Consider the following 14,945-nt stretch of genomic DNA (forward strand, 5'->3'; position numbering starts at 1 on the left):
CTGGAAGCCTGTGAATGGCAACCCAAATGTATCTGTCCCCAGGAGGACCCCAGGCAGCTCCACCCCCTGGATTCAGGCAGCAAGCCAGGGTCCTGCAGGAGGTGGAGACTTCTAGTCCACAGGCCTGCCCAGTGAGGGAATCTGAAACCTCCAGCAAGATTGTTTGGAGTAAAAGAAATGACTATTTCACCAGCTCAGATGCCCAGATGGGTAATGTTGACTGAATTGGTTGGCATATGAGTGTTGTGTGTGGGAAAATTCGTCTGCACCCACCAGGAGGATAAGTAGCATCCTGCATGATGTGCTTGAGTTTGGGGTATGGTTTCAGCACCATGGAAGGCTTGTTTGCACTTGGAAACCCTAGGATAAACACCAGCCTCCAGAGTGAGTGGTACAGTTTGTGAATCTGAGATCTGACCTGCTGTCCCAGCCCACGAAACTAACCACAGGAAAGGGCAGGTCTTCACTTGGCCCCACCTCTGCCTTCTTTGACAAAGGGCAGCTCCTACCAGTAGCCAGCTGGAAGGAAGCTTTGCTGAGACAAGCTTCTGTTAGCTTTTGTGCAAACATCTTGCCTGCCTCCTCTGAACCAACCTGCTCCCCAGCCCCTGCCTTGCAGCCTTTGTTCTAGACTCATTCCTCTCAAAACAAAGCTAACAGTGAACTGTTTGCTTGAGAACCTCTTAACACACTAACCACTACCCCTCCCCCCTTGGTAGTAGGCTGCACCTGTAGGTGTATCTCCAGACCTGCCTTGGACCCAGTGGAAGGAGCTTAACTTTGGGGCTTAGTCCTGTGGGTCAGGATCTTCCCGGTTCTGTGCTCCTGCAATTTTATGTTCTCTCTGGACTGTTTATGTCACTGAGAACTTCCTTGTGTGTAGCGTTAAGGGTTACTTGTATGTCATGTCATGTGTGTGATTTTGGTTTCTAAAACAAAGTCTTGTATTAACAGGGACAATGAAGTGATGAAGTGCATCTGACTTGGAGACAGAAGCTGGAACCATCCCTGCACCTCCCCACATGCCTGCCGTGTGGCCCCAGGCAAGTCATTATGGACCTCAGGCCCTGGGCTGCCACAGGGAACCAGTCACTGTGTGCCCTGTCCTAAGTGCCAGCCCCCAGGCCTCTGCTGACACAACTAGTCTATGTTAAAGGTTACTTTTTTTTTTTTTTTAACCAGAGCACTGTTCAGCTCTGGCTTATGGTGGGGGGGGATTGAACCTGGGACTTTGGAGCCTCAGGCATGAGAGTCTGTTTGCATAACCATTATGCTATCTACCCTCCACCCTAAAGGTTACTTTTTAAAAAGTATTTTCTGGGAGTCTGGGCTATAGCACAGCGGGTTAAGCGCAGGTGGCACAAAGCACAAGGACCAGCATAAGGATTGCAGTTCAAGCCCCCAGCTCCCCACCTGCACAGGAGTTGCTTCACAAGTGGTGAAGCAGGTCTGCAGGTGTCTGTCTTTCTCTCCCCCTCTCTGTCTTCCCCCTCCTGTCTTCATTTCTCTCTGTCCTATCCAACAATGACGACAACAATAAAACAACAAGGGCAACAAAAGGGAATTAATTAATTAATTTTTAAAGTATTTTCTTTATTTTAATTTTTTACTATTTATTTATTTATTATTGGATAGAGACAGAGAGAAATTGAGATAGGAGGGGTAGATAGAGAAGGAAAGAGACAGAGAGACACCTGCAGCCCTGCTTCACCACTCATGAAGCTTTCCCTCTGCAGGTGGGGACCAGGGGCTTGAACCTGTCATGTGTGCACTTAACCAGGTGTGCCACCACTTGGCCCCCTTTATTTATTTTATTTGATAGGACAGAGAAATTTAGAGGGAAGAGAGATAGGGAGGAAGTGAGACACTTGAAGACTTGTGAAGCTTTCTCCCTGCAGGTGGAGACTAAGGGCTTGAACCTGGGTCCTTGCACACTATGTGATGTGTGTGCTCTACTAGGTGTGTCAACTCCTGACCTCTGTTACTTTTTTCTTTCTTCCCTTCCTTTTTTTTTTTTTTTTTTTAAACCAGAGCATTGCTCAGCTCTGGCTTACAAAAGTTTACAAAGTTGAACTAGGGTCAAGGGAGCCTCAGGCATGAAAGTGTTTTGCATAATCACTGTGCTTTCTTCTCAGCCCAGGGGTAGAATTTTATTTTATTCTTCTTTTTATTATCTCTATATTTATTATCTCTATATATTGGATAGAGATAGCCAGAGAAGGAAGAGTGTGATAGAGAGGGAGAGACAACAGAGCCACCTTCAGCACTGCTTTACCACTCACAAAGCTTTCCCCCTAGTAGATGGGGACCGGTGGTTTAAACCTGGGTCCTTGCACATTGTAACATGTGCACTCAGCCAGGTGTGCTACCACCCAGCTCCCCAGGGGTAGAATTTTACATCCTTAGAAGGATTTGCTGTCAATAAAGTCAATACCATATATGCTGCCTGGATGGGAGAAAAAAAATAGAGTGGATACATTAGAAGGTCTAGAGACATCATTCATATGTTTGTTTTGTTGTTTGGTTTTAATAGCAAGGGACCCAAAAATCATTTTTTTGAAACTGTGTTTAAGGGTAATGGAGCAGTCTGTGCCCTGAGCTTGCACTGATGGGACCCACAAACTTGAACAGGTTCTCTGTTTTGTTATTTGTATTTTTGGCCACCAGGGGCTCAGAGAGTGAGAGGCAGAGAGAAGAAAGACACTGCAGCAGTCATGAAGACTCCTCACTGCACATGCGCTGTGTGGTAGCCGGGGCTCAGATCCATGTCCTGGTGCACGGCAGCATATATGCACTCTGCTGGGAGAACGTTTACCAGCGCCCCTTTAGTCAGTCTCTGTCTCTTTCTGTCTCTGTTTCTCTCTCTCTCTCATAGAGACAGAGACGACAGAGAGGCAGAAAGAGAGAGAGACCACAGCAGCAAATCCTCCTTCAGTATGACGGGGTCAGATTCAAACCTGGGTCATACACATGGCAAAGCAGTGCACTGTCCAGGTGGGCTATTTCACCAACCCAGCCCTCTCCAGTCCTTACAGACCTTAGTTCCCCACTATATATATTTTTGTTGCCTTTTTTGTTGTTGTTGTTGTAGTTGTTGTTGTTATAGATGTTGTCGTTGTTGGATAGGACAGAGAGAAATGGAGAGAGGAGGGGAAGACAGAGAGGAGGAGAGAAAGATAGACACCTGCAGACCTGCTTCACCGCTTGTGAAGCAACTCCTGTGTAGGTGGGGAGCCGGGGGCTCCAACTGGGTTACTACCCCGGTCCTTGCACCTTGCGCCACCTGCGCTTAACCCGCTGTGCTATCACCTGACTCCCCTTAGTTCCCCTTCTGTAACACAGGATCATGGGTATGGGAGGTGGTGCACCTGGTTAAGGGCACATGCTACAATGCAAAAGGGCTTGGGTTCAATCTCCTGTCCCACCTGGAGGAGGCAAGTTTCCTGAGTGGTAAAACAGGGCTGCAGATATCTCTCTGTGTCTCTCCCTCTCTATCCCTCCATTCTATCTCAGTTTCTCTCTGTCTCTGTCCAGTAAATAAATAGGATATTAAAAGAAAAATAGGACCATGGCTTCCAGGATTATTTTGAAGGTCAAATAAATATCCCAGTTTAGAAGGTAGGGCTGCAGGCCAGTTTCCATTTGAACATTTTGCCAGTGAACTTGATGTAATTCAAAGTCTAACATGTCTCTCCTGGCGCTCCTCTTTCCCTCCATCAGCCGGGGTCCAGGTCTCCACAGGCAGAGACATGAGGAGCAGTGGGGGCCTGAGGCTGCCGAGGGCCGCGTACCCTCTGGGGCTGTCTGTCTGCCTGCTTCTCTATGTTGCCTACATCAAGTGGCACTGGGCATCTGGAGCTCAGGCCCTGCTCAGCATCACAGAGGTGGCCTCGGGAGGCCGAGGGGGACAAAGGACAAGGATACCCCCAGCCATGGCCCCTCTCAGCCACCAGGCTTTCTACGGCATCATGTTTGACGCTGGGAGCACAGGCACCCGAGTGCACATCTTCCACTTCTCCCAGCGGCCTGGAGGTATGGCACTCAGGGGCCCCAACATGGGCACTGTAGAGGGCTCGAGGTGTCCTCCCTGGAAATCTAGGTGCTTTCTGGACCCTGCCTTAGACCCATCTGCACTCATTCAAATGTAGCACCATGGTCAGCATGTGGGACCAAAAGGCACCCCTTGCCCAGTGTGTGGACCAGGAGGCATCATGTTCCCTGCTTAGGACAAAAAACATAGACTCAAAGTGAAAGGCTGGAAAACTATTATACAAGCCATTGGACCATAGAAAATGGCAGAAACAGCTATGCTCATATCTGACACAAAAGACTTTAAAATAAAGTAAAGAAAGATAGGGATGGACAGTACATAGTTCTCAAGGGATCAGTCAACCAAGGGGACGTATTAACTTCTATGCACCCAGTGAGGGGCCATCTAAACATATCAAACATCTACTGAAAGAGCTATGAAAATTTATCAGTAGCAACACAGTAACAGCAGGAGACTTCAACACCCACTCTCTCAACTTGACAGATCATCTAGGCTGAGAGTTAATAAAGAAACAAAAGAATTAAAAGATGTGTGGTCCAGGAGGTGGCACAGTGGATAGGGCTTTGAACCTCAAGCATGAGGTCCTGAGTTCGATCCCTGGTAGCACATGTACCAGCCTGATGGCTGGTTCTTTCTCTCCTATCATTTCTCATGAATAAATAAATGAAATCTAAAAAAAAATTAAAAGACATGATAGATAGACAAGACCTACTGGACATTTCAGAGTCCTCCACCCCAAGGAACTGGAATACACATTCTTTTCAGGTCCGCTTGAGACATTCTCAAGGATAGACCATATGTTGGGCCACAAAGACAGTGTCTGTAAATTCAGAGAATTGAAACCATCCTAAGCATCTTCTCAGACCACAGTGGAATTAAACTAACACTTAACAACAAACAGAAAATTAGTAAAAGTCCCAAAATAGGGGAACTCAACAGCACACTTTTTTTTCCTCTCTTTTTTTAAGGAAGAAGACAAATATTCTTTAGAACCCTTGCTACATTCCTCACACTATCAGAAATTTTCACATTTGTCCTTTGAAATCTTCTGCCATAATCCTCCATTTCTTGACTCATGAAGAATGAGCTGTGGTTAAAATGAAGACTTTAGGGGGTCGGGCGGTGGCGCAGTGGGTTAAGCGCATGTGGCGCAAAGCGCAAAACCGGCGTAAGGATCCCAGTTCGAGCCCCCGGCTCCCCACCTGCAGGGGAGTTGCTTCACAGGCGGTGAAGCAGGTCTGCAGGTGTCTATCTTTCTCTCCCCTTCTCTGTCTTCCCCTCCTCTCTCCATTTCTCTCTGTCCTATCCAACAACGAATAGCCTCAACAAGGGCAATAATAATAACCACAACGAGGCTACAACAACAAGGGCAACAAAAGGGGAAAAAAATGGCCTCCAGGAGCGGTGGATTCATGGTGCAGGCACCGAGCCCAGCAATAACCCTGGAGGAAAAAAAAAAAAAAAGAAGACTTTAATTGTGTAACAACTTTGTAGTTAGATTACAGCTCAATAAATGAGTTACTTGTTTTTTTTTAGTTTGACCAAAACATGGCCTATATTGTTCATGTTGCCTCATTGAACTAAAGAGGCAGAATATAGACAAGAAACAGTGGAGGGGCTCCTGTCATTCTGGGAGTGTCATTTAAAAATATTACTTTATTTTTTATTAAAAATGTTTTTAATTCAGTTTTTTTAATTGGGTTGGACAGAGAGAAATTGAGTGGAGAGGAGAAGATAGAAAGGGAGAGAGATAGAGTGATAACTACTTCACTGCTCGTTAAGTCTCCCCCTGCAGGTGGGGAGTAGTGACTCAAACCTAGGCCCTTGTGCCGCTGCTGGGCTCCTTAAAATACTGCTTTACGTTTTACTTGGGGGGGAGGCAAGAGTGGAAAGAAAAAAACAAAAAAATCACTCTGGCGCATGAGATATTGGGAATTAATGCCTTTCCACTGAGCCATCTCCCAGTAATCTGAGAGTAGTCTCTTTCACATGCCTGACGGAGAGAGCTGTGGTTGTCAGTATTCTTATTTTCCTTTTTAAAAAACATCTTTTCACCTTAGAAACTCCTACCTTGAAACGTGAAACCTTCAAAGCACTGGAGCCAGGTCTTTCTGCTTACGCTGATGACATTGAAAAGGTAACCAATATCCCTTAAAATTTGTGGCTGATAGTGATGTACAAGGTTATAAGATTGTGGGATTCCCTCCCACCACACCCATCACCGAACTTTTGTGTTGCCCTCCCTCCCCGCCCCCATGTCTCACCATAGTTCTCACAGTCTTAGAAATGGTTTGTTTACTCTTGGTTTTTTATTTGTTATTTTTTCCAAGTTCATGTGTATCATCAATTCTCTAGATTCCACACATGAGTGAAAGCATCCAGATGTTGTCTTTCACCTCTTACGTTGCTAAGCATAATCACCTTCAATTCCTTCTATTCTGGACCAAAGGGCGCAATATCATCTTTTTTGGTTGCTGAGTAGTATTCCGTGGAGTATATATTTCATAACTTCTTTAGCAAGTCATCTGTTGATTGGCATTTAGCTTGCACCTGCACTGGTAACTGTGAATAATGCAGCTACGAGCACGGTGCATATGTCCTTTCTAATTAGTGTTTGAGTGTCCTTTGGGTAAATGCCTAAGATTAGTACTGCTGGATCATAGGGTAATTCCTTTTTAGTTGTTTAAGGAGTCTCCGTACAGTCTTCCAAAAGGGCTTTGCATTCTCACCAGTAAAGTGGCAGAGTCCCTTCCTCTCCAGAACTGATTGCTTTTATCATGTGGTTCCTCCCCCATGCACCCCACCCTTTTTTGTGTGGGTGTGTGAGTCTTGTCGGTAGTAGTGTTATTTTATTTATTTATTTATTTATTTATTTATTTTGGCTCCAGGGTTATCGCTGGGGCTCTGGTGCCTGCACTACGAATCCACTATTCCTGGAGGCTTTTTTTAAATTTTTATCATTGTTGTTGTTATCATTGTTATTGCTGTCATCGTTGTTGGATAGGACAGGGAAATGGAGAGAGGAGGGGAAGACAAAGAAGGGGAGAGAAAGACACCTGCAGACCTGCTTCACCGCCTGTGAAGTGACTCTTCTGCAGGTGAGGACCCGGGTGAAGCAACTCCCCTGCAGGTGGGGAGCCGGAGGCTCAAACTGGGATTCTTATGCTGGTCCTTGCGCTTTGTGCCACCTACACTTAACCCGTTACACTACCACCTGGCTCCCAGTTTATGTTTTTTTGGTTTTTTTAATATTTATTTTCCCTTTTGTTGCCCTTGTTTTCTTTTAATTGTTGTTGTGGCTATTATTATTGTTATTGATGTCATTGTTGTTAGATGAGACAAGAGAAATGGAGAGAGGAGGGGAACACAGAGAGGGAGAGAGAAAGATAGACACCTGCAGACCTGTTTCACCACCCGTGAAGCGACTCCCCCGCAAGTGGAGAGCCAGGAGCTCGAACCCAGTTCATATTTTTATGTATTCTTGCAAAGAACCAGGTCTTGGTGTCATTAATCTTTTAGATCCTCTCTGGATCCTATTTTATTAATTTTTAAAATATGTATTTGTTTTCTTTTGTTGCCCTTGTTTTTTTATTGTTGTAGTTATTATTATTGTTATTGATGTCATCGTTGGCTAGGACAGAGAGAAATGGAGAGAGGAGGGGAAGACAGAGAGGGGAGAGAAAGACAGACACCTGCAGACCTGCCTCACCGCCTGTGAAGCGACTCTTCTGCAGGTGAGGACCCGGGGCTCGAACCAGGATCCTTACGCTGGTCCTTGTGCTTTGCGCCACATGCACTTCTATTTTATTAATTTATGCTTTGATTTTGACTATTTCCTTCCTCCTGCTGACTTTTGGGTCTCTTTGTTGCTCTTTTTCTAGTTGATGCAGTTGTGATGTTAGGTAACTTACTTGAGGTTTTTGCTGTTTGTTAATATGGGCCTATATTGCTATAAACTTCCCTCTTAAGGCGACTTTTGCTGCATCCCACAGTGTCTGGTAGCTGGTTTCTTGATTTTCCTTGTTCTCCAAGTCATTTTTAAGTTTGATTTCTTCATTGACCCAGGTGTTATTCAGAAGTGTATTGTTCAGTTTCCATAGTTTGGGTTTGTTTCTTTTTGTCTTAGATTTCTTTTCTTTTCTTTTCTTTTTTTTAGAGACAGCCAGAAATCAAGAGGGAGAGGTGTTACAGAGGGAGAGAGACAGAGAGACACCTGCAGCACTGCTTCACCACTTGCAAAGCTTTCCCCCTGCAGGTGGGGTCGGGGGCTTGAACCCAGGTCCTTGCACATTGTTGTCTTAGATTTCTAACCTCACAGCCTTAAGATCAGAAAGATATTTTTTTATAAGTTCAACATTTATAAAGGCTGCCCCAATACATGGTCAATCCTTGAGAATGCTCTGTGCACACTTAAGAACAATGTGTATTCTTTCCTTTTGTTCACAGAGCACTTTAGGAATTCAGGAGTTATTGGACGTAGCAAAACAAGATATCCCTTTTAACTTCTGGAAGGCCACCCCATTGGTCCTCAAGGCCACAGCAGGTTTACGCCTGTTACCAGGAGAAAAGGCTCAGAAGCTACTGCAAAAGGTGAAAAGCATTTCCCTGGGGCTTACGATAACTGTAAACAGTAAATAGCCATCCTGTGACTGAGCTGTCAGACAGGCTGTGCAGACACAGTCTGAAGAGGGGTCCACAATGAAGTGTCACCAGTATCACTTTGAGGTGGATGAATCACAGATGGATTTTGTTTTCTTTCTCAAAGCTACCCAGGCTATGCATAATGAATATATTTTATAATAAAAGCAGCTATTTTGGTTTTAAAAGGCACTGTGCTTTTGAAGGGCTTCTTTCTATACCAGGACTCTCTGTATGTCAGACATCCACGAGCTCAAGCTGGGAGCTGCTTGTCCTGGTCTCACGTGGATAGGCAGGTGCAGTGAGTGAAGAGGCCCCTCAGCCTCCTCTGACTCCACTGCTGTATTCCAAGAAGGCTGTCAACACTAACTGTAGCAGGAGCTTGAAGAGTTCTATCAGATGTGTGAGGGAAATTTTTGTAAGCAAGATAGTCCTTCTCACCCTCCGTATTGTCTTTAAACTATTCCGCTGCTACATGATGAATCCCTGTACATGCCATGTACTCAAATGACTTTCTCATACTCCAGTCACATTGTGGGACACAGGTATGTTTGGGGCATCCAGGTGTTCTCAAGAGTCTGTGTATCAAGTCTTGCCACAAAAATGATTATGCAAAGAGACTCTCATACCTGAGGCTCCAAAGTCCCAGGTTCAATCCCTGCACTACTGTAAGCCAGAATTAAGCAGTGCTCTAGTAAAAAAAAAAAAAGTGTGGGGAGGGGGAAATTGGCAAACGCCAGCTGATACTTTGTGCAGGTGGTCCAGTGACTTCTACCAAACTCACCTCCTGGGTGCAGTCTGCCAGGCTGCACAGACCCTTAAGCCAGGCCTGCTGAGGCTTCCTGCCCCATGGTCCCCATTGCTGAAGTAGAAAGCATGTGGGGACCCAGCAAGCTGGGTGCTCCCCACAGCACCTCCTGTTCAGAGTGGACTGAGGGCTCTCCCTGCAGCAGGCGCCTTGAGGGAGTAGACCAGGCGGGGAGTCATATGCAGAAAATTGGCAAAGCAGAACACAAGTCTTGAGCCTGTGGCTTATCAGCACTAGCCAGAGCCCTCTGGTGTTTCTTGTCAATTTCTGAAGGCCTGGCATAAGGGCAGGGGGTGGGGGGGGGTATGAACTTAAGCTTCTAAAGAATAAAGATGTGTGTCTCTTTGCGTTAGGTGAAAGAAGTATTCAAAGCATCACCTTTCCTTGTGAGGGACGACTGCGTTTCCATCATGAATGGGACAGATGAAGGTACAGTTGCTAATGCCCTGTGTACCTGGCTGCTGGTGTGATGGCTATGGAGGGCTGCCCTTGCCACTTCCCAAGTCAGAAGAGTGGGTGGGCAGAGCGGCCCAGCGGGCTCATTCCATGCCACGAGCTAACTGTGTCAGGGGGCCTCTGAGGCCAGTTTATAGACAAGGTCTCATCTTGACAGCTCTGAATCTGCCATAAGCAAAGGTCCTAAAAACCTATATTTTTAGTTTGTTTCGTTTTTCCTTGCCATCAAGGTCGTTACTAGAGCTCTGTGCTTGCAGCATGAATCCGCCGCTATTGGCAGCCATTTTTTTCCTTGATGAGACAGAGAGAAATTGAGAAAGAGAGAGAGAAAGAGAGAGACACCTGCAGCCCTGCTTCACCACTCACTCATGAAGCTTCTCCCCAGGAGGTGGAGCCCAGGGGCTTGAAACTGGGTCCTTACACACTGTAACATGTGTGCTCTGCCAGGTACACCCCCTGCCAAGTCCCTCCTATTTTTGAGTTTTAAGAACATACGACTGTGTTTACAATGCTGTTGATTCTGAGAAGATCTTAAATGAGATTCCTTGATGATCACTGATATTGAATGAAACCTTAAGAGTTAGTGGAGTTGCCTAAGAGGTGGCTCAGTGGATAGAGCATTGGCCTCTAGGTCAAGAGGTCCTGAGTCTGAGCTCCTGCATTACATGTGCCAGGCTAATGGATTAATGTTTTGGTCGTATCTCCTTCTCCCTCATGTATAAATATTAGAAGAATTCTAGTATGAGTAGAGCCAAGAACATTTGGTGCTCTTCCTCACTCTTCTAACAAGGGGCAATTGATGATAAAAGTATTGAAAGATGTGACTGGTAGAATACCCTAGAATGTTTTAGTTTTTATGTTTCCATTGCCTCTGAAATAGGTCAAACAGCAGAGATATCTGTTCCTGGAAACAAGGAACAAAGGAGCACCTTTCCTTAGATGTTTCTGAGTCCACGTGGATTTTTGTCCCTTTCTAGTTAATTGTAGAAATTATTATTATTATTATTATTATTATTTGCTAGAGGCAGAGAAAGAAAAAGACTGTAGCGTGGAAGCTTCCTTCCAGGCAGCGGAGGCCAGACTAGACCTGAGTCTATCACATGGCAGGGCAGCGCAGTGTCCACATGAGCTATTCCTCTGGCCCCCGACATCTTGAGCAGCTTGGCAGATACCACAAGCATGCTCTTGTTGCTAGCGGATGTGTCATGAGGACAAGGCCCCTTCATGTTCCTGACACAGGAGAGCTATCATACAAGCTCCATTCATCGTGGTGAAGCTCCCTCCCCCAGTCATTCACACACTGTCTGTGGTCTCTTGCAGGTGTATCTGCCTGGATCACTGTCAACTTCCTCACAGGTGTGTTTCCTTCCCTAGAGGAGGGCAGCTCGCAAGACTGTTCTCCATCACAAGGGCTTTTCTACAGTGGTCCCTTTGGGGCTGGTTTGGTTAGTTGTCAGGCTTCCTTCCTTCCTTCCTTCCTTCCTTTCTTCCTTTCTTTCTTTCTTTCTTTCTTTCTTTCTTTCTTTCTTTCTTCTTTCCTTCCTTTCTCTCTTTCTTTCTTTCTTTCTTTCTTTCTTTCTTCCTTTCTTTCTTTCTTTCTTTCTTTCTTACAAAGCCAGAACCTTGCACACACGAGAATCCACCTCTCCTGGTCCAGTTTTTACCTTTTCGTTACATACAGAGACAGACAGGAAGAGGGAAAGAAACAGAGAGAAGAAACATGGCAACACTGTTTTACCATCTTTGGAGCTTCCTCTGTGGCTGTGGAGCTTTCAAGGGGTACTGGGGCTTCATGTGCATGGGAAGGCTTTTGCTATACCAGCTGTCCTATCTCCTGCCCTGGGCATTCAGTGTGTTACTGGCCCAGAGCTGCTGTTGATGTTCATTGGACTCGTCAGGGTAGCCAGTGAGCCTGCAGGCCTGAGTGCTAGGAAAGGGGCCTTTCTCTCTCTCTCTCTCTCTCTCTCTCTCTCTCTCTCTCTCATTTTATTACTTATCTTTAATGAAAGAGAGGGAGACCAGAGCCTTGCTGAACTCTGGTTAATGGTGGTACTGGGCATTGAATCTGAGACCTCAGAGCCTCAGGCAGGAAGGTTTTTCTTTTTACAGAACTCTTGTGCTGTCTCCCCAGCCCGAAAGGGGCTTTTCTGTAGCCTGGGTGATGGTTATTCAGTGAGGCCCAACTTCTATACTAGCTGAGATGCTTAGCCACCAGGCATGGCTCTGCCCCTCTGCTCCCTGGGGTGACAGTCACTCATTATGGGCCTGTCCTTTCCCAGCAGCAACACCCAGCAGACTCTGTCCTCTCCTTTCTGATAGAAGCCATACACATAGCAGGCAGGCCTTCCTGCTCTGTAGATGCTCTCACCTCTGCCAGGCTGGTGGCCTCTGCTATGGGCCAAACAGGAAGCAGAAACACCTGTCCTGGGAAACAGGGAGCAAAGGAGGCATTTTTCTAAGAAATTTCTGCATCTGTGTGTGTTTTTGTCCCTTTCCCATTAATTCCAGAAAAGAGTGCATGTCTGGTGTGTGCATGGAAAGAAAGGTGTCCTTGAGGACCTGCCTCAGGGAGGGAGGGTCCCTGAATGCAGTGGGCAGTGGGCAGGAGGCCTGGGGAATGTCAACAAGTGACTGGTGTGCCCTGCCCAATGGGCTTAGCTGCCAGCTACTCTGTGAAAGTCAGCCTTGTCCTTTCAGAAAATCCCACAGTCAATGGCCCCATTGCTCCTGGCCCTCAACACTGAGCGAGCACCTCCATAAATGGAGATTTCTCAGGAGCTGCACAGCTGCTGTCTCCTGTCTGCCTCCCGTTGCTCTCCCCCCTGTTCTCATCTGTGTGCTATGTGCTTCATTCTGTGCTCCAGGCCGTTTGGAAAACCCAGGAAGCAGGAATGTAGGCATGCTGGACTTGGGCGGAGGGTCCACTCAGATCTCCTTCCTGCCAAGATCCGAGGTAACCTGCCCCTACCCTCTGAGGCCATGGGCCCTGTGCAGCCAGCTCTGAGGGAGAGGCCCCGATCTGCTGCTGCTCTGTCAGCCAGTCAGCTTCTCTCCCAAGGGCCATGTTCAGGCAACTCATGGCTTCTTCACATTGATTTTTTTTTTTTTTTTCTGAACCAGAACCATGTATAGGCACAGCTTCAGCTCCTATCCCACTGAGGGAGGTGGGAAGAGGTCACAGAGTGATGCTCCCAGGTGCCAAGGCAGCACAATAACAGGGCAGTGCCTGGCCATGGAGCTGACTTCCAGCCCCTTCGCTGACTTTAACTGCATGAGGGAAAAAAAAATAGCAGAGATCAATTCTTCAACAAGGTGATACACTAGATGGTACCTTTGGGCTGCAAAATGTGGGGTGCACTCCCACTTGGTTAGTCTGCCCAAGGGATGGGAGGCCTCGGGCCACAGGTCACTGTGCCCCAGGAAGTTGTCTGCCACCAGGAGCATCCTTGTTTTCCAGAGAGTCCCCCCTCACCCGTCCTTTGACATTACCATTTGTTTGTTTCTGCAGAAGAGACTCAGTTGTGAACTGAGCCTTGGGATGGGAGGCAGGAGAGGCTATTCTTAGGCAGGGCAGTTTCCCTTTGGGGTGGCTGCTGGTCCCATTCTCTCCCACCGAATGTGTAAACCAGCCCTGCTCTTCCCAGATAAATACAGGAAGGGGACAGTGACTAGGGAGCCCAGTGGGAGAGACAGTAAACCCCCCCATCTTCCCCAGGACACCCTTCAGGCTGCACCCCCTGGCCACCTGACTGCACTGCAGATGTTTAACAGGACCTACAGGCTCTACGCCCACAGGTTTGTTGTGGGGACTGAGGTGAGGACTCTGCCACTGGCCTTTGGTGCTCACTCACAAGATGAATGAGACCCATATTCAGTCAAGGGTGCCTGGTCACACCACCACTGTCCCCCATGCTGCCCTCGCAACAACCCGTTTTCCTCTACATTCCTCTCCAGCCTGCTTCTCCTCTCCCCACCTGTCCAGTCTTCCTGTGCAGTCTCACTCCTTTTCTATCCCCACCTGCCTTGCTTTGAGGGGGCTTCCATCTGGCGTGAGCGAGAGCCCACACTCTGAGCAGGAGGCCCCTGCACGTGTTTGCTGTGAGCACCCTCCACAGGCCCTGTCAGGATGCCCCTGCACTGCCTGGAGAGCAGGGCAAGTGTCCTGCCCTGGTGTCCACAGCACCCAGGACAGTGGACTAGAGTGGATCTTGTTTGCTTAATTCCTGTCATCACTCTGCGTGGGGCTTCTAGCAGAAGCAGACAGGCCTAGGAGCTGCCCTGCCCTGAGCTTCTTCCATTCCCCACTGGCTCGGTCTAGGCAGGTGGTGGAGCTGAGGGGACCCCCCTGCTCCCGACTTCCTCCTACAGCCAGTCCTCACCCAGACCTTTTTTCCACAGCTATCTGGGGCTCGGGCTGATGTCAGCTCGCCTGGCCATCCTAGGTGGTGTGGAGGGGCAGCCTGGTGAGTGCTGGGGAGGGGGGGGTCTCCTAGCCTGCAGGAAGAAGGGGATCCCTTGGATACTGTCTCCTTCTGTGTGTCTCTATGTGTGTGTGTGGGGGGGCGGTGTTCACACCTCTATCATGCAGCCCACCCACCCTAGCTGCCCCTCTGCAGCAGGACTCAGGACCCAGCCACCCCCCTTTAGTAAGACTTGTAGGGGTTCCCAGCAGCAGCATCTTGTGGAACATATGCCCCGAGCTTGTCAGAGCAGCCCAAGTGTTGGCTTCTCCTGAGGAAGGGAAACTGCTGTGACTCTGAGCCAGAACGCTGGGAGCCCACATCACCGCATGCAACCATCAGCCATATTGGGGGTGCCTTTTTTTAAAAAAGATTTTCAGAGAGAGCTCAGCCAGGGAGCTTTCCTCTCAGGTTCCCTCTGATGGGCAGGCCACTTGTCTCTTGCTCCCCAGGACCGTAGACGTGGGCTTGGCTCTCTCTGAAGATGGAGCTGGTGCCTCAGTCAGCTCAGATGTTATAGTGTCAAGTCCAG

The 14,945-nt window shown here is 47.7% G+C and overlaps 1 protein-coding gene across 6 annotated transcripts in view; it reads left to right on the forward strand.

Annotated features, from left to right (window-relative positions):
- Positions 1-986: 986 nt before the first annotated feature.
- Positions 987-14,945, forward strand: part of ENTPD6 (ectonucleoside triphosphate diphosphohydrolase 6) — a 32,413-nt gene continuing 18,454 nt past the window's right edge. For 4 of the 6 annotated variants that reach the window (XR_009550285.1, XR_009550283.1, XR_009550284.1 and 1 more), the window contains exons 1-8: positions 3,696-4,032; positions 6,112-6,188; positions 8,498-8,641; positions 9,851-9,926; positions 11,274-11,309; positions 12,818-12,906; positions 13,669-13,748; positions 14,352-14,416. Coding sequence is in view for 3 of the 6 variants with exons in the window: in XM_060192394.1 (XP_060048377.1) it covers positions 3,750-4,032; positions 6,112-6,188; positions 8,498-8,641; positions 9,851-9,926; positions 11,274-11,309; positions 12,818-12,906; positions 13,669-13,748; positions 14,352-14,416 (850 nt within the window). In the remaining 3 variants the exon portion in view is untranslated. Of the gene's footprint in view, positions 1,044-3,694; positions 4,033-6,111; positions 6,189-8,497; positions 8,642-9,850; positions 9,927-11,273; positions 11,310-12,817; positions 12,907-13,668; positions 13,749-14,351; positions 14,417-14,945 lie in introns of those variants that run through there. The other 2 variants (XM_060192416.1, XM_016194388.2) reach the window with 2 other exon arrangements.

Source organism: Erinaceus europaeus, chromosome 1, assembly GCF_950295315.1.
Source record: "Erinaceus europaeus chromosome 1, mEriEur2.1, whole genome shotgun sequence".
In the NCBI taxonomy this organism is placed as follows: domain Eukaryota; kingdom Metazoa; phylum Chordata; class Mammalia; order Eulipotyphla; family Erinaceidae; genus Erinaceus; species Erinaceus europaeus.